General features: G+C 45.1%; 2 protein-coding genes across 8 annotated transcripts in view; one reads left to right on the plus strand and one right to left on the minus strand.

Moving 5' to 3' along the window:
• LOC103117102 (bone morphogenetic protein 8A-like) overlaps positions 1-6,912 on the plus strand; it is a 32,990-nt gene extending 26,078 nt beyond the window's left edge. The window contains exons 4-8 of one of the 2 annotated variants that reach the window (XR_009553867.1): positions 1,056-1,250; positions 1,900-1,979; positions 2,675-2,785; positions 3,333-5,246; positions 5,281-6,912. Coding sequence is in view for 1 of the 2 variants with exons in the window: in XM_060206162.1 (XP_060062145.1) it covers positions 1,056-1,250; positions 1,900-1,979; positions 2,675-2,785; positions 3,333-3,482 (536 nt within the window). In the remaining variant the exon portion in view is untranslated. Of the gene's footprint in view, positions 1-1,055; positions 1,251-1,899; positions 1,980-2,674; positions 2,786-3,332 lie in introns of both variants that reach the window. The other variant, XM_060206162.1, reaches the window with a different exon arrangement.
• Positions 6,913-8,248: 1,336 nt separating this feature from the next.
• On the minus strand, positions 8,249-24,811 carry PPIE (peptidylprolyl isomerase E). Of its 6 annotated transcripts, none has more exons than XM_007527087.3 (10): positions 24,692-24,811; positions 23,405-23,503; positions 20,624-20,667; positions 20,135-20,161; positions 18,304-18,385; positions 17,296-17,396; positions 15,835-15,958; positions 11,532-11,717; positions 8,799-8,941; positions 8,249-8,624 (listed from the first exon to the last, which is right to left on the minus strand). In XM_007527087.3, exons 1-10 carry the CDS (start codon positions 24,720-24,722, stop codon positions 8,556-8,558), a joined length of 906 nt encoding a protein of 301 aa, XP_007527149.1. In that variant the 5' UTR covers positions 24,723-24,811; the 3' UTR covers positions 8,249-8,555. The 6 variants fall into 6 exon arrangements, with proteins under 6 accessions (XP_007527149.1, XP_060062149.1, XP_060062153.1 ...); XM_060206166.1 differs by having other exon boundaries at positions 24,595-24,732; XM_060206170.1 differs by having other exon boundaries at positions 24,700-24,719.
• Between the last annotated feature and the right edge of the window lie 406 nt (positions 24,812-25,217).

Below are 25,217 nucleotides of genomic sequence, written 5' to 3' on the forward strand. Positions count from 1 at the left end.
GATCAGGGCAGAGAGTAGCTCCCAAATATTGGAAAAGTATATAAATACTGTTAACTGTAAACCTCATCAATCTGACCTAGGACCCATGTCTTTTCGTATTTAGCACAGGAGCCTGTGTAACCTCTGCATCCCTGTTGGTCTGAGGTTGTTTTCCATGGTCATATCTAGGAGCATTCTAGGCTGCACTCATTTCAGGACCAGTCTTCCTTGAGTGGCAGAGTATGTTGACCCAGCCTCCCACCAGAGAGTGGGGTAGTTTCTACCACTGTTGTTCTGCATTGAAGGCAATGTGCTGTAGAGGCCCACAAGAGGGCTTATGATGTTGTTACTGATGAAGATGACCAGTGATTCTGTAGAGAGGGATCTGTTAGAGGTCTAGGCCCATCACATGTGGGAATCCCAGGACTCCTTGACTAGGGCCCTGGATGATGGGGTGGTCTGGTAGTGACTAAAAGGGCTATCATTAAAGTGTGCTGGTCTCTTGCCCTTATCCAGATTTTGTAATCCTTATTTTATCTGACAGGGTTAGAGTTAGAGTGATTGAGGGAAGTGAAATAGGAAGCAGGTGAGGATATGTAGGTGTATGTAGAAAATATTTGATTAAGTACTTTATGGTATCTTTTTTAGGTCTTTCTACTTGCTTGCTGCACTTATTGAGTCACTGTAGGCCATTGCACACTTTTACTTTAATATATATTTTAGTATATATTTTCCCTAACTTATGGACACATGTGCACATGTGCCCTATCTCATGGCCCTGGTCTATATCTAGGTTCTATAACTTCGTTAGCAAGTGCACCACCCACAGTGGAACTAAGGAGTCCTATGAGCTAGGTAGGGTCTCACCTGAGTATTGGAGCTGGAAGGCTGACATCCCAGGCCTGGTGTCTCTGGACATAGTCCAAAGTGAAACATGTCAAGGTGGCACTGAAAAATCATACTTCTATTGTCTCACCCTAGATTAGGGTGCCCTCATGTCCACCTGGCAGAGGACCCTGCTATGTCCCCGGGCAGAGCCAGCACCCGAGTGACGCCCTCTCTCCTCTCTGTCTCAGGGCGCAGCGTGGATCCTGGCCTGGCTGGTCTGCTGGGGCAGCGGGCACCGCGCTCCAAACAGCCTTTCATGGTCACCTTTTTCAGGGCCAGCCCCAGCCCTGCCCGAGCCCCCCGGGCCGTGAGGCCCCTGAAGAGGAGGCTCCAGAAAAAAACCAACGAGCTGCCGCAGCAGAACAAGCTCCCAGGAATCTTTGGTGAGGTTGGGGCGGGGGGCTGAGGCTCAGGCTTCTAGGGGAGACTTGGGGGTGAGGACAGAGCCCTCAGGGACTCAGGGACTTCACCCTTCAGCCCACCCCCCCTAACCCCCAAGGGCCAGTCACTGCACCCTGCACCTCTGAGCACCTGCACCTACTCTCCCTGCCACTCAGAAGCCCCTCCTCTGCCCTCCCCTGGCTCCTGAACCTTTCCCAGAATCTCCTCAGAACCAGGTGCCCCTTCCTCCAGGCCGCACAGTCCTGGCACCTTGGCTCTGCCCAAGGGCCTGGGGGAACCACAGTTTAGGCAGAGACCCCCCCATCCTCCACCCCGGGCTGGGCCTGCCTCACCACCACAGGCCATACTTTCCTTCACCAGGAGCCCCTGGGGCATGGTGGGGGTGGGCAGTGAGGGCAGAGGGTCTCCAGAGGGGAGGAGGTGGAGCCTCTGCACAGTTGGGGTCCCTGGGCTGCTCACTGTGCCCAGGAGGCCAGAGGCTGAAAGTCAGAGTAGGCTGGGCACAGTGAGGGTGACTCAAGCTGGTCCTGGCCCAGCAGAGCCCCCTCCTTCATTTGCTCCACAAGGGTGCCCAGCAGGTGCTCCCTGCCCCGGGAGGCCCCAGGAAAGACCCTGCCCCTTTCCCTGCAGCTGCTGTCCAGGGCACCGAGGGCCAGCAGGTGTGCCGTCGGCATGAGCTCTACGTCAGCTTCCGGGACCTTGGCTGGCTGGTGAGCCCACACCCTCCTCCTCCTCCTTGCCTCCTTTTTCTTTTAAAGGTGTTTCCACTCACTTATTCAACGAGAGAGAGAGACAGAGAGACAGAGATGAGACGGAGAGCATTGTGTTGCCACATGCAGGGCAGGGACGGAGCTCAAGACCTCACACACGCCAGTCCTGGGCTCCACCATTGAGCCACCTCCCACATGCTCCTCTTCCTTTTGTAAATAACCTACCTCAAGTTTCTATGTGGATCTCCAGGAGGAGGGAGAATTAGGGGTGGGGGCTTTATTTTCTGATTTCTGTCATCTCTTCTCCAAGTTTTTTTTTAAGGGCATATGTTATTTTATAATGAAAAAATAGTGTAAAAAACAACAAACACATGAGAATGGGGATGCCGAGTCCTCAGCTATCAGGGCAGGGCGGGCAGTGACCTGGTTGCAGTCACAGGCCAAGAGCGCTGAGGGCAGGTGTGAAGGCCACACTGAGCACTGGTGGGGGAAAGGGGACAGCACGTGACCCAGCCCTGTCTGCTGAGGTCTCCAGGTGGCCAGGCCTCTGGGGATCTTCTGCCCCTGGGGGCCCCAGGCTGAATCTAGGGCCCCTGAGGGGAGTGAGCAGGGGTGGCCTGTGATGCTGTGATGGCTGGACTGAGGGGATAGCAGGGGGCATGCAGGTGGGACTCACCTCCTCCATTCCCCCCCAGGACTGGGTCATCGCCCCCCAGGGCTACTCGGCCTACTACTGTGAGGGGGAGTGCTCCTTCCCGCTGGGCTCCTGCATGAACGCCACCAACCACGCCATCCTGCAGTCCCTGGTCAGTACTGCACCTGCCTGACCCTGGGAGGGGGTGCCGAGGGGGGCTCCTCAGGAGGGTGGTTAGCGGGAGCACCCCCGGGTCTCCCAGCTCTTTCCTGCGAACATGTGGAGTGACAGTCCCCCCAGGAGCAACTGAGCCCCGAGAGGCCCTGCTGTGCACACAGGCTTCTGATTCACATTGACTGGTTTGTGTACACACACACACTCATTTACTCGAGGTGCTGGGCACCACACCTGCACACAGGACATTTACAGGCCTGTGGCAGGACCCAGACTTAGTCATGGCTGCTCCAGGCCAGATGCTCGGCACCTTCTTAGATGTGCATTCCTGCACTGTGTGCTACAGACACAGACACTTAAACTCCTGGGCTGCAGAGGCACGTGAGGCGAGTGTGTGCGTTCACTGCTTTGCACCAGGACCGGGGCTGCCGGGGCGTCCTGTTGGGCTCCTCTGGGCTTTGACTCCCACCTTTGACGAGGGAGGGATGTGCTGGGAGAAGGCCTTGTGCTCATGCCTCTGCCTGCCGCCCCTCCCTGCTGCCCAGGTGCATCTGATGAAGCCAGACGCCGTCCCCAAGGCGTGCTGTGCCCCCACCAAGCTGAGCGCCACTTCTGTGCTCTACTACGACAGCAGCAACAACGTCATCCTGCGCAAACACCGCAACATGGTGGTCAAGGCCTGCGGCTGCCACTGAGGCCTCTAGCCCGCTGCAGCGCCTCCCACAGCACCAGGCTGCTTTCCAGAGATGGGCTTCCAGTGCTGTCAGATCATCAGGGGGCCCGGCCTGGTCTTCCGGCTAGCAACCAATCATCTCCAGGCCTCTCTACAACCTCCCCTGCTTGAGGTTTCTGACAGACTTATATCCATTATTCCTGGTGTTGAGTTACCAAGTAAGATCTATTCCGTCTCCTTCTAAAAGGTACTGACCAGCTTTTGGGGAATAGCACAACAGTCCTGTCTGAGCACCTGTCCACACAAGCCCATTGCTGGCTCAGGTTGTGTGCAGATATGGGATGGCCTGTGAACCACCTGGAACCCAAGATTGGTTACTGGAGTTCCTCACTCTCCATTACAGATCTCCCAGCACAGGACCTAGTCCATCCCGGTTACCTGTTTACCTAGGTGCAAAACTGGGTTTCTGCTGGCAGTTAGTTAAAGGAGCATGGCCTTGCACTTGACTGTCATGGATCTGAATCACCAGCTGCTGGCCATATTAGGTATGTGTATTAAATCAAGAGCTGAATGAACATGATTTAGGACTGAGGCCAACTGCATTTTCCTTCCTGTCTTCCTGCCTTGATCTGCTTCCTGTCTGAAGAAGACAGTATGTGTACATTTGGGGCCTTTGGAGAAACAAAACAAACAAACAAAAAAATGATGGGGGGCTTCACTGACTTAATTATCTGTCACCAGGTGCTAGGCACTGAGGAAAAGTTAAATCTTTTTTGTTTTTGGTTGCAGGGGCTTGACTGCTCCAGGTCAACTACTTCAGTGACAGGGGGGTCTCGAGAGGGAGAGGGAGGGAGAGAGGGAGAGAGATGACAGCACTAAAGCTTCCTTCTGCACCATAGAACTCCCATGTGGTGGAACAGGAACTTGAACCTGGGTCACACACATGAGCCTTCCAATTGAGCTGAGTGGCACAGCATGACAGTGCCGAGCACAGATGGAGTATTTCCCCTTTCTCTTCTGCATGACAGACTTCTATAATCAATGTTGATTCCCCCCCCCCTTTTCAAATCTGGATAGAATTTCAAAATGATCAGCACAGAACTAACTCAAGGCAGCCACTGCTTAGTTATGTGAAGTGAAAACTGCCTGCCATCTCCTGCCACTTGAACCTTCATCCATTATGCCCCTAGCACTTTGCACATTGGGCCACCTGTGGCCAGGTTGAGGATGGGGGAGGGGTTCTGCTTTGTATCCAGAAGTTGTCAAAAACAGGTTGGACACCAAAGTCTGCATCACTCTGTGATGTACCCCATCCTGTATCTTGGGGTCTGTGAGGGAGGGAGTGACAGGCAGCAATTAAGCTAAGCTGGATGGGAAGGTTCCAGGAAACCACTGTTCTCTTTGGAGCTGCTGGCAACTGGAGTGTTTATTTGATTTCTGACTTGCTAAGCCTATAATTTACCTTCTGGAGCAGACAGAGTCCAGCTGCCCGTATCCTGAAATACCGAGTCATTAAAAGCAGATCCTGGGCCCACCCCTACCCGCAGGCTGAGGCAGAGCACTGGGGCACAGGGATGAGCACCTCTAGAGACTACTCTGCAGCCCTGAGGGCTCTGGAGGGCAGGGCAGAGGCGAAGATCATGCTGCAGATAGCAAGCAGCTCCTTTGGCAGCCCTTCACCTGGACCTGGGGGTTGGGGAACCCAAAGAACAGGTGCAAAGGTGGAGACCCACCTCATATATGCAGAGGATGGGCCCAGACTGTGTGTGTCCTTGAGCCTAGGGGTGTGTGTCCTTGAGCATGGCACCATGCTCAGCCAGGTGCACCGCCACCTGGGCCCTTGTTTGCTTTTTTAAAAATTTTATTATCATTTTATGTGACAGGACAGATACTGAGAGGGGAGGTAGAGAGAGAGACACACATGCAGCACTGCCTCACTGCTTGCGGAGCTTTTCCCTACAGGAGGGGACTGCTAGAACCTAGAGCGTGTAAATGGGTGCACTCAACCAGGTGCACCACTGCCCAACCCCCTGGCCTAGATGTTAAGAGACCTAATTTGCAGCTGCCTTCAGTCAGGCCATCTGCCTATTCTTTTAAACAGTTAAAGGTGCACTAGGACTCTCATATAACCTGAAAGTTTGTAGAAATGAAGTATCCCTCTCCACCACACTGCACAGCAGGAATCAACAGGAGTTGTGGTCCTCTTACAGGAGGAAAATAGGCATCATCACCTATTTGCCTAGCTGTCTCTTTGAAAAGCTCAAGCCATCCAGTTACCAAGTAAACAAGCCCTGAACAGAGAGCCAACTGAATGGATACAAAACTGGTGTATTGTCTTCATGAATTATCTCTCTGCTGAGCTGAGCAGGGCTGCTGCAGCAATGCCCAGGCTGGCAGGTATACAGCAAAGATGTCACCATTTCCTTTTCTCTTATTCAGGATGTGGCCTGCACCAGAATAGAAAGATAAATAAAAGTGGTCAGTTCAGACCCACTGACAGTAAGGAGAAATTGATGACAGTTGACAGGAAGGGAAGACACATGGGGAGAAAAAAAAACAAGGTGCCAAACAGTCTCAGTAACTTTGGTGCCACCCTAAACTAAGAGGAAGTTATCAGAATGCTAGTATTTACTGTTTTATAAGAAGCAGTATAATAAGAATACAGTTTTTCAGAGCCAAATGGGTTTGAATCTTGATTATTATTCTTCAAATAACAGGGCATTGGTCCTTTCCTATTCAATAGGACTTACTATAAAAGATTAGATATGTTCACATTTAGAAAGCTTGGTAACTAAGTGCTTAACAGTTTGTTCCCACTGGTATTAATCTGGAGCCTGGTCTGAGCTTTTCCACTGAAGCTCCTCTGAGAAAATGGACTCTCTGGGTTATAGTCTATTTAATTTCAGAGCCTTGCCTTTCCCTTTAAAAATCTACACGCTGCAGGGGGCCAGGAGATGGCGCACCTGGTTAAGCGCACACATTACAGTGCACAAGGACCCAGGTTCAAACCCCTGGTCCCCACCTGCAGGGGGAAAGCTTCATGAGTGGTGAAGCAGGGCTGCAGGTGTCTCTCTGTCCCTTTCCCTCTCCTCTCAATTTCTCTCTGTCTCTATCCAATAATAAATAAATAAATTTAAAAAAAAAAGAAAAACAATTAAAATCTACACGCTGCAACTCTGCGGGTAGCTTGAATTCTCACCTGCTTTAAAAGTCAAAGGCAAGTTAAGAGCTTGGTTCTGAGGGTGGTGAGGCGGTGAGCCTTCATGTAGTACTTCCAAGAGATGCAGGGCCCCTCTGGGCTAGTTGGGACCCATCAGCCACCACTTTCTGCCATTTGAAAAGGGAATTATATTGGGTTTTCTTATCTATGAGAGGCCATATACAACCAGCTTAAAAAAAAATAAAGTTCTTTTTTTTTTTTTTTTTTTTTTACTTATTTACTATAAAAATAAGGCAGCTTTGGAAAAGAGTTCAGATTATCATAATCCTGTGTTTCAAATAAGCAAACTACTAATATTGGTGAATTTATTTCTAGGCAGTTTTCTTAGAATAGACACATAGACGTTTATTATGATATGTAGGTACTTTTACAAAACTGAGACCATATTGCACTATACAAATTGCTCTGAGATGTTTTTCCCACTTATAATATGGTGAAAATTCCTGGTTAATAAATATTTTTGGGGAACACGGCTCTCTAGTTTTCTTACCTGAGCGCCACAATATTTTCATCATTAAAAAGCAGGTCCCTAGGGGGTCGGGCGGTAGTGCAGCGGGTTAAGCGCACATGGTGCAAAGCGTGGGAACTGGCGTAGGGATCCTGGTTCGAGCTCCCAGTTCCCCACCTGCAGGGGAGTCACTTCACAGGCACTGAAGCAGGTCTGCAGGTGTCTGTCTTTCTCTCCCCCTCCTCTCTCCATTTCTCTCTGTCCTATCCAACAACGACATCAACAACAATAATAACCACAACAAGGCTGCAACAAGGGCAACAAAAGGGGGGGGGAAGCAGGTCCCATTACCCTTTCTTGGAGGGCTGATGTACACTCAACTGTGAGGAATGCACCATGCAGGTAGTATTAGGACTGGATTATTATTATAATTAAGATTAGATTCACAGAATCAATCCCTTAAATCACATCTTTCTATCTAGAGAGAGGTTCTTTGGAGAATCTACTGGCTCTGTTTTTCCAGGGAAGTCTAACAAAGGAACCAAATAAGTGTCTTGCCAATTACTCGACTCTGCCCCTGCAGTGAGGAAGCAAAGAGACCATAAACAAATGGATATGGCTATGTTCCAACAAAACTTTATTTAAAAAATGAGCAACAGAAAAAAAAAAAAAAAAAAAAGAGCAACAGGTAGTGTTAGTTCAGGCCCATACGGTTTACTGGCCTTCTATATCTCCTGAAAGTGAGTATAAAACCTGGTATGGAGAAGGCACTTTGAGATATAAATATCTTAGAGAAAGTATGTTGGGTAAAAGTGAACAAATCAACACAAATCACTGAGGCTGATAAATAAGTATACTTGCTAGTTACAAGACCGGCCAGCAGGAGTAAAGGCAGAACACAGGAATGTCTTCACTATGTGTGATTTCCACTATCCTGACAATGGCTTCACAGGGGTATCCAACTTGATACATCAACTAGCATTTCAGGGAACCCATACAAGAATTTAAAAAGCTGTGAAGAAGCTATTATGCCCTATGTCTTTGTCAATTTTTCTCAGAAGGGCTTTTTAGCTACAGGTACAATTTCTGACAACTCCCAGGAACTTGCTAGAAGCAGTGGTATAAGAACTAGAATTTATTTCACCAGAAGAAACGTCCAGGAGCTACACTGGCAGGCCCAGGAGAGGCCCTGGAAGCAAAGACCTGGAAACGGTCACATATAGCCATCCACAAGGGGGCAGGCAGGGCATAGCCTGTGTCTGAGGAAGCCCAGGCCTTGCTTGCAGAGGAGCTGCTCCAAGCTGACCTCAAGAAAGGGGCAGGACATACATGCCTGCTGCCACCAATGACATACATGTCTGCTGTCAAGTGCTGGTTCCCTGGGATGACAGCTCAATATATAGGAGAAGTGCAGACAAGGAGCTGTCTCACACGTACTCCCCACAGTCAGCAATGAGCACTTTCTGCTTTGGTTTTCCGTCCTTGCTGCCCTGGGCCTGTGAGAGAGGAACAGAAGATACTGATGGCTACAGAGTAAAGAGCGGCTCAAGCTGAGCAGAAATAGTTCTCCTGGAAGTGCTCCAGGATCCTCTTCCCCTCTCCTCCCCACATTCCCCACCCCACCAGACCTCCCACAGCACTGTGTGCCAAGGGCCCAGGAGACTGCTCACCTCAATCTGCCGCAAGACGTCCAAGCCTTCTGTGACCTCTCCAAACACTACGTGCTTGCCATCCAGCCAATCTGTCTTGTCACATGTCAGAAAGAACTGGGAGCCATTAGTATTTGGCCCAGAGTTGGCCATGGAAAGCAGGCCTGGAGAAAGAGAACATGTCAACTCTGCCAACTTGACTCCTGGCATTCAGACGATGTCAGTCCCCAGAGGATATCTGCATAGTAGACGGAGCAGTGCAAAGGCTGCTGGAGGTGAGGGGCCAGGAAGGGCTGTTGATAAGATGGAGGCTGGTGACACCTTTTATTTTTGCAGAGCTGGGTCTCAGAAGTGCAATTTCACTGCTCTTGGCTATCTCAGAGAGAGACAAAGAGGAGAGATATCACAGCATCAGAGCTTCCCTGGTGCTGTGGCCTTGAACCTAGGCTGTATGCATGGTACATGCCCTACCTCGTAAGCTACTACCCCTCAGCCCACCTGTTACATCTATAGTCAGATGACTTCAGTGGAAAGATGGGGCTAGACATCTGATTGAGAGAATACAGAGAATGGGAGGTAGGGAGTCAATACCTTTTCAAGGAATTTTGCCTAAAAATGAAGTGGGATGGGAAGCATGAGTCAAATGATGTCCCCCCCACCCCCACCCCCCAGCCTGGTAATAGTTTGTCATGCTTGAGGGCCTGGGTTTGAGCCTCTGGCACCTCAGCAGAACACCATGCGCAAGGGGAAGCTCCATGAGAGGTGAAGCAGTGCTATGATGTCTTTCCTCTCTGTTTTCCTTTCTGTCTTTCTCCCTCTCTATCTCCTCCTCTCTCAATCTCTTTCTGTCCTATCCAATAAAAGTAAACAACAACAACAACAACAAAAAAAAACGGCCAGTAGTGGATTCATAGTGCAGACACCAAGCCCCAGTGATAACTCTGGAGGAAAAAAAAATAGTACAAGGGGCCTGGTGGTGGTGCACCTGGTTGAACACACACATTACATTACAATGCGCAAGGACCTAGCTTCGAGGCCCCAGTCCTAATCTGTAGGGGAAATGCTTTGCAAATGGCGAAGCAGTGCGGCAGGTGTCTCTCTTTCTCTCTATCTCCCCCGACCCTCTCAATTGCTGGTAGTAAACTGGGAGTGTAAACTGGTGCAGCCCCTTTGGGAAATTGTATGGAGAGTCTTTAAATAAAAGTGAAGTTACTGGGGCCGGGTAGTGGTGCACCTGGCCGAATACACACATTACAGTGTGCAAGGACCCAGGTTCAAGCCCCTGGTCCCCACTGGCAGGGGCAAAGTTTCATGAATGGTGAAGTAGTGTTGCAGGTATCTCTATCCCTCTATATCTCCCCCCTCTCAATTTCTGGCTCTCTCTACAATAAATAAATAATAATAAAATTCTGGTTTTAAAAAATGGAATTACCACATGACACAGCAATACCATTCCTGTGCATTTACACAAAGGACATACACTTATCCAAAGGGCCACATGTACACCCATATTCATAGCAGCATATTCACAATGGCCAAGAGTGAAAACAACCCAACTGCCCATCAACAGATGGATGGATAAAGAAGCCATGGGACATATATTCCAATGACTATTATTAAGCAGTAATAATAATAATAATAATAATAATAATAATAATAATAATAATATGTCCTTTGGGACAAAATAGATGGAACTGGAATGATTATCCTTAGTGAAATAAGTCAAGACACAAAGGACAACTACTGGATGGTTTCATTCATATGTGAAGTCTAGAAAAACTGATACACATAAAGTTGCAAAAGCCAAAAGCAAGCAAACTGTTTCTGAGACTTTTGAAAACTTTGGTAGTCATGTTTGAGAGGTGGGAACACAGCTCTGGTGGTAGGTGTAGTGTGGAACTATACCCTATAAGTCTCTGTAACCCGCTATAATCATACACACACATATTTGGAGACTCAACCTGGTGGGAAGTAAGACTAAAACAAAATCAGAGAGAGAGAGAAAAAAAAAAAGGAGGGGGTGGGAAAACAGAGATCCCACCAGGAGTAGTAGTACAAACCCCTGCAAAGTCCTGATGGGTGAAAAAAAAAATTGAAAAACTGATCCTGTATGCTTTTAAGCTGATGGGGTGATCTAAGAAGCAGAGAAATGGATTATACAAGGCAGCTGGGGACAAGTGCAGAAACCAAGTTCCTAAGAAGGCAGAAGGGATGGGGCCCAGGCCATGAGCAAAGAAGTTGTCCTCACCCTCTACACAGTGAGAGAAGTCAGAATGAGCAGGATATTTAGCATCAGCTGAAGAGGAGGCTGGTGTGGAGGTTTTGGAAAGAGAGACACTTCTCATCTTTGACTGAAATTAAACATTAATGAGGGAAAGCTAATAAGGCTACCACGGGCCTCAGAGAACTGGTACCATAAATTTCAAGTGTATCATTCAGTTTAGTTCAGTGTTTTCCTCTAGCTGTTGGGAGATCAACCACTGAAACATTTTACTGGAAAAACTGACAGAAGGGAGCACAGAGGCTGAAGGTAAGAGACAGTTTATAATGGCAGATTGCAGAATCTAAGCCAGGCTCCTAGGGCACGTGGACAGTAACAGGAGGGACAATTTCTGAATGGAAGTGAGTTCACTGTACTCTAGTTGAGCTGAACGCTTCTCTGTCCATCAGCTGAGTCTCCTCCCCTCTCCAGCCCCTCAGCCAGAACCACACCTGTCATTCCACCCAGCACAGCCTCCCTCCCCTATCTGGCACCTGGTCCTGTGTGTTTGAGGATGAAATTTTCGTCATCAAACTTCTTCCCATAGATGGACTTGCCCCCCGTGCCATTGTGGTTGGTGAAGTCACCGCCCTGGCACATGAACTGGGGGATGATGCGGTGGAAGCTGCTGCCCTTGAAGCCAAAGCCCTTCTCATGGGTGCACAGGCAGCGGAAATTCTCTAGAGGTGAGAAAGGAAAAGGGCTCTGGTTAAAAACAAAGAGAAACAAAGCCTTCCTTTAACCAGACTATAAAAACCTTTATTTGGTCAATGTTTGTATTTTCTCATTTATTAAATCTCATTAGTTTAATGCTTCCATTTTCAATCTTTGCAAAATCAGCTACTGGGGATTCCTATTAAAGAAGTAAATACACGTATCCTGATAGGCCCTGCTCTTTGAGGCAGGAAATGCCCCTGAGGCCTCCCCTTGGCATCACAGGTTCTTGCTGCTCTCTTACTTGTTCCTCCATGTCTTGTGCCAGTTCTTTTGAAAATGCCTGTACGATATAGGTTTCTGTTCATCCCACACTCCTGTTGGTCTGCTTCTAAATTCTGCTTCTAAGACCCCTTCTGTTGCATTGCTTGTGGTCTATTTACATAATAATTGTTTTGTTCGCACTGGTTTAATCCCCACTGGTTCACGCGCTTTTCCCTTCTCCACACCCCCTATCCTACGTACTTCCTCTTCCTGACATTTCCGCCTTAGGAGATACATATAGGACAGGATTGTGATTAGAGATAGCTAGCTTGCACTGCATCCCCACTCGTCAATAAAGATTGAACTGCATCTCAGCTCAGCCATGAATTCCTGGTCGTCTCTCTCCAGCCCGTGAAGCTAGACCGGCATCTGGCACCCCGAACTGGGACCGGCAGTATCCTAGTTTTATTCCACACTAAATTGACAATCACACTATTTTTAAAATAAAACTACAAAATAAGATCTTAGGGGGAAAAAAAATACAGGAACAGATCTTTGTGACTTTGGATTTGGCAATGGTTTCTTAAATATGACTCTAACAGAATGGGCAACAAGAAAATAAATAGGTGAATTAGATTTAAACACAAAACCTTTTGTATATCACAGTATTCTTTCTCTCCCCCTCAACACTTCCCCCACAGTTGGTGTCACGCTTGTGTGGTTCCACCACTCTGACTACTTTTTCATTCAGATAGAGTAGGAGACACAACAGCACTAGAACATGCTCGGGGGTCACAACACCTCTCATCTGGTTTCAAACTTGGGCTGTACATATGACAAGGCACACACCCCACCTGGTGATCTATCACTCCAGCCCATCAGAGAACACACGTAACAGGCTGAAAAGACAACTTTGTGAATGGGAAGAAATATGCAGCTCAGGCAGTGGTACAGTGGATAAAGTACTGTGCTTCTAAGCATGAAGCCCTGAGTTTAATCCCTGGCATCATATGTGCCAAAGCAATGCTCTGGTTCTCTCTTATCAGTAAATGTTTAATTTGAAAATCATAGCTGATGAAGGTATAATATCTAGAAATATAATGAATTCCTACAAGTCCACAACAAAAACACAAACAGCCCTGTCAAAAACAGAAGGATGAATATGGGATGATCTCACTCTCAGGCAAAAGTTGAAAAACAAGATCAGAAAAAAAAAAAAAAAAAAAAAACCAAGTAGAACCTGAACTGGAATTGGCATACTGCACCAAAGTAAAAGACTCTGGGGTGGGTGGGCAGGGAGAATATAGGTCCAAGAAGGATGACAGAGGACCTAGTGGGGGTTGTATTGTTATATGGGAAACTGGGGAATGTTATGCATGTACAAACTATTGTATTTACTGTTGAATGTAAAACATTAATTCCCCAATAAAGAAATAAAAAAAAATAAAAAAAAACAGGCCAAAGACCAAACAGGCCAAAGACCAAACATGTATCCAAAGAAAATATACAAATGGTCAAAGCACACAAAAAAATCCCTAGTTGTTAGCAAGATGTCTCACTGAATTGTGCACTTGCTTTATAACATAACCCAGGTTTGAGGCCCGCCTCCATGATACTAAAGGAAGCTTCAGTGCTGTGGTCTTTCCCTCTGTCTAGCTGAAAAAGTTAGCCTAGAGTGGTGGAACCCCAGTGATGACAAAAAACATAAATAAACAGACAAAAAAGATGCTTAACATCATTAGTTGTTATAGAAATGCAAACCAAAACTGTAAGATACTACTTCACACCTACTAGAATAGTTAAAATAAACAGAAAACAATAGATATTGGTGAGGACATGGAGGAACTAGAAATTTCATACATGGCTAATAGGAATAGGAATTGGTATGGTTTCAACAGGAGATAGTTTGGCAGTACCTCAAAAAGCTAACTATAGAGTTACCATATCACCCAGAGTTCCTATTGTTAGGTATATACACAAAAAATTGGAAAACAAGAATTGAAGTAGAAATAATATTCAAGTGGGGCTGGGCAGTGGCACTCCAGGCTAAGTGAACATACTATGAAGCACAATGACCAGCACAAGAATCCCAGTTCGAGCCCCTGGCTCCCAACCTGAAGTGGGGGGGTGGCTTCACAAGTAGTGAAGCAGGTCTGCAGGGGTCTATCTTTCTCCCTCTCTATCTTCCCCATCCCTCTCAATTTCTCTGTCCTATTAAAAAAAAAAAAAAAAGCCAGAAGAGCTGTGGATTCGTAGTGCAGGCACCAAACCCCAGCAATGACCCTGGTGGCAAAAAAAAAAAAAGAAAGAATATTCAAATGCCCATTAATAAATGAATGGATAGACTGGGAGTATGGACCGACCAGTCAACGTCCATGTTCATTCAGCAGGAAGCAATTACAGAAGCCAGACCTTCCACCTTCTGCAACCCACAGCGACCCTGGGTCCATGCTCCCAGAGGGACAGAGAATGGGAAAGCTATCAGGGGAGGGGATGGGATATAGAGATTGGGTGGTGGGAATTGTGTGGAGTTGTACCCCTTCTACCCTATGGTTTTGTTAATTTATCCTTTCTTAAATAAAAAATAAATTAAAAAAATAAATGAATGGATAAACAAAATGCACCATAGAATAGAATATTATTCAACCATAAAAATCAAACAAAGCACTGATCCAAACTATAATATGAATAAACCTTGGAAACATAGTGCTAAGTGTAATAAGCCAACACAAAAGGGTAACTACTATATAATTCCCCTTATATATGTAATATCAAGAGATTTCTGGGGCTAGAGGAGAGGAGAATGGGGACTCTCTGTTTAGTGGGTATAGTTTTAGTTTGAAATGATAATTTTTGCTTCACTGCTTATGAAGCTTCCCCTGTAGGTGGGGACTGGGGGCTTGAACCCGAGTCCTTGCACACTGGCCCCTGAAGTGATTAATTTTTTTAAAAGAGTGGTGATGCTGTATAACACTGAAAATACAATTAAATCACTGAACTGTATACTCAGAATGAATAAAATGGCAACAAAGGAGAAACAGCAAGAGAAAAAAATTGAAACTCAGAAAATAGTTTAGAGGCCAAGAAGGTAGTTCGGCAGGTAGTGCACACTCCTTGCTTGCTTTCACCATGGGTTCTCTCTAGTACTAAATATAATGCTGTGGTCTTCTCGTCTCTCTCATTAATAATTAAATATTTTTTGTTGGTGGGAGTGCAAATTAGTGTAGCGTCATTGGAAAACTGTATGGAGAGTCTCTAAACAAATAAAAATGGAATTACCTTATGATCCAGCAATAACCTTCCTAGGCATTTATCCAAGGGATGTGAAAATGCTAACTCAAAGGAACATATGCACCCATATTTTCATAGCTGCATTATTCACAAATAGCCAGAGTGAAAGTGGCCTAAATACCCATTGACAGATGACTAGATAACGAAGTTAGGGGATATATACTTCATGGAATACTACTCTGCAATCAGAAAAGACAATATTGTTTGTGTTCTTTGGGAGAAAATGGATGGAACTGAAGGTGATTATGCTTAGTAAAGTAAGAAAAGTGATGAAAGACAACTACCAGTAGTTTTATTTTACTCATATGTGGAATCTAGAGAATTGATACATATAAGCCTTCAAAAAACAGGAGCAGTTTCTAAGTCTTTGTGAGAATGATGACAATGGTTATCTTTGGGAGGTGGGAAGGTGGGAGGGCGGGGACACAAATCTTTGGTGGTGGGTGCAGTGCGGAGCTATATACCCTGTGATCTTATAATCCTGTAACCCACTACTAATCACCAACTAAAAAAAGGGCAAGGAGGAAATCAAAGGACACTTAGGAATGATCAACGCTCAGCCAGCAGCTTCCAGGTGGTCCTCCTCACCTGCTGTCATGGGAACAACATCCGAACGTAGAAGGATCTGGATGCGGCCAGCTGGTTTGTTGCCAATCTTAATGTCCATGTACACCTGAGGGTTTGACCGGGCTTTCTTTGCAGTGGGCTCTCCCTAGGGGAAGAAGAAATCTTTTTCTGACTATATACCCCAAACCTAAGCTGGAGCAGGGAGCTGACAGTGAAGCCCGGACAAGGACAAGGACAAGGACAAGGACAGCAAGAGGCAGGGGTCATGGCCACAGCGCTCAGCTGGACATTCAGTGACAGAACAGCACTAAGCTGGGCCCCATCCCATAGGCACTTCCTCATCACACTCCTCCCTACAGCCACAGGACATTTTTCTGATTTCTGATAAACAGTTCCCAATATTCAACCCCCAGCTGAAGCCCACCCACTTGACTACAGTTCAGTCAGCCAATTTATTTAACATAACCTCCTCCTTCTATGCCTAGCCACAGGCTGGCTACAGTGGAAGCAAGATAGTCCTCTGGCTCAGGTCTAAATGCTCAGAGGACAACAGAGGATGTAGGGCCTGTATACCTCAAGTAGATAAGGCTAAGTAGAGCATATGGAAACATTTGACACACAATCATATTTGCTCCAAAGAGAAAAGTCAAGTGTTCTAAACTTTTTTTATAGTTCAGTTTAACAAACATGTGCTGACGTATCATCCTCAGTACTGAGAATATCACTTTTTTGCTGCTAACAACAGTATCACAGAAACAACAAATATTTGGGCCAGGGAGACAGTGCAAAGGACTTGCATGCATGAGGTCCCTGGCACCACCAGTAGCCTGAGCTGAGCAGCACTTTGATATATTAAGCAGGGGCTGGGCAGTGGTGCATCCAATTAAGCGTGCACAGGACTATGCAGAAGGACCCGTGCAAGGACCCAGGAAAGTCAACAGCATAGGTGAGACTGCATGAAATCACACACAAAATGAGTGCTACTGTCCTGGCTGCAGAGACTATGGAATGGGGGAAGATAATAGATACCATGAACTCAGAAAAAAAAAAAATCCCTAAAAGATTAATGCTTGTGAGGAGGGGAGGGTAAGTCCAAGGAACAATGGTTAGAGACATGTGCTGAAGGTCAGGGAAAAGTGCCAAGGCAAGTTGTCTTAGGAAGGGAGAGCCTTGATGCTGTGTGGACTGAAAGGAAGGCACCACAGGCCGGTCCTGCCTCCTCTGCGTCAGGGCACGAGTGCAGGTGCTAAACATGTCAATGGAGGAGCGGGCTGGTGAGGAGTGAAGAGGGGCATTCACTATGCTTCCTCACCGCAGGCAATCACACCCCAGTGCCTATGCTGAGAAGCTCACTATGCAGAACACAGGAATGAGACACCAAAAGCATCTCTGTAATATCAATCTACCTTCCCCAAAGAACTAAGAGTTGACTTTACAAAATAGTTCCACCTCTCTTTAGGAAGCACATGCCTTCAAGCTCACCTCCTGGGTTTCTATTTTGGGTGGCTCTGACCCTTCTTCCTCTTTGTTCTCTTCAAGAGTTTTTCCAGAAAATTTCTTCAACCAATCATCATCTGACCAAACTGAAAGGAATGAATCAAAGAAATGTTAAGAAATTCAAGCTGTCGTGGCGTGGGGGTGACAGCATAATGGTTATGCAAACAGACTCTCATGCCTGAGGCTCTAAGGTCCCAGGTTGAGAAGTACTTTGGTAAAAAAGGGAAGAAAAAAAAAATTCAAGTTATCAACTGCTACTTGGCTAATCTGGCTAGGAAAGGAGAACTTAAACTGTATCCCTCTTAGCCAGAAGACTCTACTTTGAAATTCCCAAGGGTAAGGAAAGTATCCCTTGAAAAAAATCAGCTCAAAAGTCCATTTCTTGGCAGCGCTAAGTAAAAGGACAATGTCAAAGGAACAAGAGTAGTCTTGGTTGGCCCAGCCCTTGATGGAGTATTTATTCCAGGAACCAAGTGGTACAGGCTTGCTGAGAGGCTCAAAGTCTTCATCCACCCACCCCCACAAGGCGGACCAAACCTTCTGTCAATATGAACCAGCTTCTACTCCTTTCTACCAGGAGTGATATTCAGCATTTACTTCCAAGAAGATAAAAACACGACTAAGGAGTGTCAGGCAGCAGCACAGTGGGTTACGCGTACATAGCGCAAAGCTCAAGGACCGGCGTAATCCCGGTTCGAGCCCCTGGCACCCCACCTACAGGGGAGTCGCTTCAGCAGGTCTACAGGTATCTTTCTCTCCTGCTGTCTTCCCTTCCTCTCTCTATTTCTCTCTGTCCTATCCAACAACGACATCAGTAACAACAACTATCAAACAACAAGGGCAACAAAAGGGAATAAATAAATATCTAAGTTATCAGGAGGTTAGTTCAGTAATAGAGCACATATTTCACATGTTGAAGGCCCTGAGCAAAAACCAATTAATGTCAAACCAGAAAACATGATGGGGAATTTGTGGTTGCTCTTTCCCACTCACCTGGTCTGGAAGAGCCTTCCTTAATCCTCATTGGTTTTGCTAAATTGACGCGAATTGTACGGCCAAAGAGCTCGGATTCATTCTGAAAAATTGGAAATCCAGCTGCTAAACTCTGTTAGATTACGAGTCAGTCAGACAGCTTTCTATTTGCTTCTGACATTATATTAGACACACTCATAATTTGTTGTCCCTTAATTCCTAAGCCCTTGACAGCAAGCCCTGCAGCCAGGACAAAGCAGTCTATAGGTTCCAGGGGATTTCTTCCCTGGAGTCATCACATGCCTCCTTTCTTTCACTAGTAACCAAAGCCTGTGATACAAAAAGAAAACAAACAAACAAAACCCCACAACCTTTTGGCTCAAGTGCTCTGAAATTTCAAGGAAAAATTAAATCTCTAAGAACCTAAGTCCATCTTTAAAAGTCAACATCAAGAAATGAACTCTCTAAAAGCTAAGTTTGGAGAGTGGGTCAACAGGGAACAGGAATAAAAGAGAACCTTATTCAAAGATAACTGGTCCGGATATCCATCACATAACATGGGTGACACAATGACTAAAATGCTGAACTCAAAAACATGGGGTCCCAAGTTTGATTCCTGGTATTGCATGCTCTGGTTCTCTCATGTTAATAAGTAAATACGTTAAAAAAAAAAAAGCAGGGGGTCAGGTGGTGGCACATCTAGTTAAGTACACATGGTACAATGTGCAAGGACCCAGGTCCAAGCCCCTGGTCTCCACCTGCCAGAGGGAAAGCTTCACAAGTGGTGAAGCAGGGCTGCAGGTGTCTGTCTCTCTTCCTCTCTGTCTCCCCCTTCCATCTTGATTTCTGACTGCCTCTATCCAATAAGTCAACAAAAATTAAAAGTAGTAATAGTAGCCAAAATTTCTTAGGAGAAAAGTTTGACGAGACGGTAGCAGAGAGCTTGCTTGCCTTGTAGGAGGACACAGGTTCAAGTCACCTGGCACCACTACCATACACAGCACCAAGTGATGCTACATGAATGGTACTGTGGTGCCTTTTCCTCTATTTCTTTCTCTCCCTCTTTTAGCTTTTTTCTATCAAAAATTAAAAGGAAAACAAAAGTCCACTGGGATTGTGGGACTGCACATGTACAAGACCTTAGTGACTAGAAAAAAAATTTTTTTTGTAGCTCAAAGCAAAAAGAAAAAAAAAGTTTGGGATTTTATTGTGATGAAACTAAAACTAACCAAACTAAAGCTTAATTTTTAAGTTAAGGAACTGTCTGAAGTACAAAGATGTCTTTGATTTCACCATACTAATTAATTTGCAGCATTTGCTCCCAACAAAATCTATCTACAGTAGGTAACATCCTTGTACTTCAAAATACATAAATCACAGGGTTCTCAAAGAGGATGCAAATACTCAAGAGATCTGCCACTTTTCCCAAGAATTTTTCAAAGATTTTTAATTCATTTGCATTAACAGTACATCATTATCCTTATTGAATTTGTCTTCTCAACTGTTAAATGACCTAACCTAATGCTTCATAAAATCCTACCACTTCTGCAAACTATGCAATTCCACTGTGCAATCAATATGCACTATGCTAGCAATTTATTAATCTAGACATGGACAGTCAACGAGAGACTGGCCAACCATGATGATTAGCATTTACATTATTGTTAAATGGGGAAGAATATTTGAGGAAGGGCTAATTTTATAAATGATCCAGTCAAAGTAAATATTTTCACATTCACATGACAGTTTTTATTTTCCCAGGTAACCCTGTAACACCTGAAGTTCAGCAAAGCAATAAGTACCCTCTATACCACCAAAAGGCAACTTCAGTAAGGAGGACTTTCAGCCATACCATGTTGTCAATAGCTGCTGCAGCATCCTGCCAAGAAAAGACAAGGTATGCACTTAGGTTTGCAGTGGAGTGCTCAGAAACAAAAAGCCCAGGAGAAAGTTACCTGTATACTTTGTATCTGGAGTGTCTGTGTACGTATGTGTGTGTTGTGTGCCTAAGGAAGAGGACTTTCTGACTGATGTCAGATTTCATGATACGGCGATGTACCTAGGGAAACACCTAAGGAAAAAGTGCCAGGCTAGAATGTTCAGTGAGCAGAACCACAGAACTTCTGCAGAACAAGTGAAATGGGACTTGGTGGATCTGTAACATTAATCAGCCTATAGTTCATTAAGTGAGGGAAGTTTCCTTCCAACTTAATGAACTCTCTGAAAGCACCAGTTTGAGGTCCTAAAATCTAACCAAATAGAGAACAGTTCCCTTTGTAATAATGTTAAAAAAGAAACATAATCCAAAGTCTAAAACATAAATAACACCAAGTTTTCTTACCTCTGCCAATTCAAATTCAACAAATGCAAATCCTCTGTGCTTTTCTGAAAGAAAAGAAGCATAAAAAAAAATCAGTAATTACCATAGAACAAAGGGATGAAACAAAAGATCACAGGAAGAGTGAAGTCAATCTCATCTAGACATTAAGAATTCTGTACGGGAGTCGGGCTGTAGCTCAGCGGGTTAAGTGCACGTGGCGCAAAGCACAAGGATCAGCATAAGGATCCTGGTTCGAGCCCCCGGCTCCCCACCTGCAGGGGAGTCACTTCACAGGTGGTGAAGCAGGTCTGGAGGTGTCTATCTTTCTTTCCCCCTGTCTCTCCCTCTTCTCTCCATTTCTCTCTGTCCTATCCAACAATGATGACATCAATAACTACAACAATAAAACAACAAGGGCAACAAAAGGGAATAAATAAATAAATAAATATTAAAAAAAGAATTCTGTACAATCACTATTTCAATAGGAAGGACTCTCATTCTTCGTGGTTTAAATACTTCAATTACTGAACCTTGATTTTTAATGGATACAGCTAAATAATAAAATATATTCTTAATTTTTAAGCATCCAATTTTCCTACCAGAGTATAATTAAAAATCTTAACCTTTGCATGCTTTGCAATTATAAAAACTGAATCATTCATCCTATCAGTCATTCATTGTGTTATTTTTTTAAATTTTAAATCAGAGCAGTACTCAGCTCTGGCCGCTGACTTGTGGTAGTGTGGGGGACCAACTGAACCTAGGACATTAAAGCCCATAAGAAACATTATATTATCTCCCCAGCCCTCAACCATTCATTCTAAATATGCATTTTGTATTTTGAGCATCAACTATACAAGAAAACATGAATTTTAAGACCTAGATATGGATGTTCAATCTTTATCCTCAGAAAAGTACCGATCTAACCAGAAAGTTCAAGCACAAGTGTTAATTAATTAACACTGGTGATAAATATAACCTTATCTCTTTTCTTTAACAGATGAAGATTCCAGGTCTTGGGAGTTTAAAGACCTTACTAGCATGGAGCTGGAGAAGGTACAGTGGCTAGCATGCTTGACTTATAAAGCATGAGATCCTGAGTTGGATTCCAAGCATGCATATACCACAGTGATACCCCAGTGTTCTTTCTCTCTCCTTCCTCTCTCTCACTGATGAATACAGCTGATTATGAGAGTAAGTGAGGGGGTAGAGGAAGAGAGAATCAGAGTATCAGTCAGTCATGTGTGATGCCAGTGCTTGAAGAGAGGACCTCATGCTTGAGAGTACAACACTTTATCCACTGAGACACCTCTTGAGCCACTGTAAATTAATCTTAAAAATAAATAAATAGGGTAGTCAGGCAGTAGAGCAGCAGGTTAGGCACACGTAGCATGAAGCACAAGGACCAGCATAATAAGGATCCTGGTTTGACCCCCTGGCTCCCCACCTGAGGGGAGTCACTTCACAGGCGGTGAAGCAGGTCTGCAGGTGTCTGTCTTTCTCTCCCCCTCTCTGTCTTCCCCTCCTCTCCATTTCTCTCTGGGGTAGGTCCAACAACAATGATATCAATAACAACAACAATAATAATAACTACAACAATAAAAACAACAAGGGCAACAAAAGGGAAAATAAATAAATAAATAAATATTAAAATAGATCAAATAGGGGGCAGTGGCACACCTGGTTAAACATATACATTCCCAAGTGCAAGGACCTGGATTCAAGCCCCCACTTCCCACCTGCAGGGGGTTAGCTTCACAAGCAGTGAAACAAGTACTAAAGGTGCCTCCCTCCCTCTCTACTTCTCCCTTCTCTCTAAATTTCTGTTTGTACTGCCAAGGAGAGAGAGAGAGAATGGCCACAAGGAGCAGTGGATCTGTTGTGCAGGCACTGCGCCCCAGTGATAATCTTGGTAACAAATACCTTGCTAATAGTCACATACAAGATTGATGATAGAGTCAGGCCTGTAACTCCCATCTTGAAAACGACAGCTAAAGCGAAATAGAAATCAAATTATAACTGTGAAATCAACAGAAGGAAAACTTATCTGGTCATACAGACCAAGGCCCCACAACTGGGGCTGAGCTTCCCTGTTCTCTCTCGCTGCCAGGAAAGGTGCAAGCATAGTATTTCCCAGCTAGCAGTACTGTCAGATTTTTTTTTTTTCCCCTCCAGGGTTATCTGCACTACAAATCCATTGCTCCTGTGGCCATTTAAAAAAAAAATTTTTTTTGGGGGGGGATAGGATAGAGAGAAATTGAGAGGGGGAGGAGAAGATAAAGATAGACGACTGCAGATCTGCTTCACTGCTTGTGAAGCGACCCCCTTGCAGGTGGAGAGCTGGGGGCCTGAATTAGGATCCTTGTGCGGGTCCTTCTGCTTCATGCTATGTGCAGTTAACCTGGTGTGCCATCACCGCCCCTCCACTCTTTCTTGTACTGTCAGATTTCCATGTAACACAAACTCTACCTTCCTACTATATTGAAGGGAAAAAAAAAAAAACAAACCAGAAAAAAACTGTCTTACCATAAACCCAAAAGGTTGAACTCTCAACAAAGTATGTTAAAGCTCATGGCAACCACATGCCTCAGAACATTCCTTCAGAATCAATATCAGTATCGTATTGACTTACGGAGGCATCCTCCTGAATTTTTCCACATACTAAGTGCAATAAGAATGTATTGTGATAACAACAAATGTGTAACTATATATATATTTTATAATATATATATGTATATATATATATATATACTTTTATTTTCCTAGCAGGATTCTGCACATGAGAAACACTAGAGGTCTCACCTGTTTCATAATCCAGAGGAATCTGAATATCTGTAATGTCTCCAAAAGGGATAAAAGCAGCATGAAGGACCTTGTCGTCCACCTCCTCTGCAAGACCACCTGCAAAGAAGTTAAAGGCTTCCTGAGTCTAGGTTCTCCATTCTCTTGATAAGTCCCTGCAGCCCACTTGACTTACAACTGCCAAGGAAATGTATCTTTTCATGAAGTTTTTTGAAAACTTAAGCTCCTTTATTCATACTTATGAGGCACATACCTCTCTTTATCCTTCTTTCAGACCTCTACCTAGTCTCAGAATTACTACAATGGTTTTTAATTACTTCAATTATTTTTATTTATTGAGAATGAGAAAAAGAAACAGAGCTTTCCCTCTACCTACACACAGTGTTGGGTGGGGATGGAACCTAGGACCTCACATAGTCAAGTTTGGCCATTCCACTTCTGAACCACTTTCATAGTTGCTTAACTGAACTTCCTCTCTTCCACACTATAAACTAAAATTGAATGCTCCTGGGAACATATGAATTTTATCCTATCATTACACCTAAAGTCCTCAGTGTTCCTACTGTCTAAAGGATAAAGTGCTTGGCAATGTACACAAATTCATAATTTCTGCCCCGACTATTTCTGCAGCATCTTTCCTTTTATTTCTCCAGTTCCCTAGATTTTCCATAAAATGACTCATTTGTCCCCAAATGTTGATTCTCTCATACCTCTGGGGTTCTCTTCTTGCTGCTTCCTTTCAACACACATTCGCACCTACTTCGGTAACTCGTTTAACCCCGACTCTCCAGCTCCAGCGTCACTGCATCCCGAAAGTTTACTCTCTTCTCTCCAGATGCAAATGATTTCTCTCTGCACTCAGTTTTCATGCCATCTCTTTCAAACACCTGCCCATACCTATCAAAGCGCTCAGCAAATTGCTATAGATGTTACTCTTAACTTTTTTCAACTGGCTAAGCCTCGAACTTCTTTCTTTATGGCAAGGTCTGGGTTGAACCATCCTATAGTGCGTATTTGCGAAATTAATAGGCGTGAGGGTCTGGACACCCTTACTTTTTGCCCGAAGGCTCCAAGCCCCGGTGATGGGGTTCCTGATGGTTACATTAAATCGGGAACTGTAACGGTTGTTACATCTAAAGCTCACACGCTTATGCAAAGCAATGCAATTACACAGCCACCTTGGACAGTACCGTCACCCTGTGCGTCTGGAGAAAAGTTCTGCCTCACTCCCGGACCCATTTCTGGTCTGGTTCGCCCAGGATGCCCCTAGTATCCGAGGTTGCTCACCCACGTACAGCACACGCTTGGTAGTGGCCATCTTGCTTCCGTGTCTTCCACCGGAAACCGGAGGTAGGTCCGTCCCCTCTTCCGGACCCGCCCCGCTCCGCGCTCCGAGGCCAAAAGGGCCCGCCCACTCTGAGTGAGTTTTATCGCGGCTGCGATGCTCTTACTGGGCTGCCGGGTACAGTGCGTGGTGTCGAGAGGAGCGGTTTGATGTTGCCGCCCTCTGTGCTCAGTACTGAGGGAAGACAATCCTCGCTCTGATCAGTGGGGTCCATAAATAGTAATAAACTTGTAGTTTATGACAACGTCCCTAAGATGCGAATGGTGTTTATATTTTCTTTTTTTTAAATTTTTTTTGTATTTTATTTATTTTTGAGAGAGATGCAGAGAGAGAAAGACACAGAGGCAAATACCAGAGCACTGCACGTCTCTGGCTTATGGTGGTGTGGGGGATTGAACCTGGGACTTCGGAGTCTCAGGCATGAGAATCTCTTTGCATAACCATTATGCTAACTAACCCCGCCCGGTT

This window comes from Erinaceus europaeus, chromosome 13, assembly GCF_950295315.1.
Source record: "Erinaceus europaeus chromosome 13, mEriEur2.1, whole genome shotgun sequence".
Classification (NCBI taxonomy): Eukaryota; Metazoa; Chordata; class Mammalia; order Eulipotyphla; family Erinaceidae; genus Erinaceus; species Erinaceus europaeus.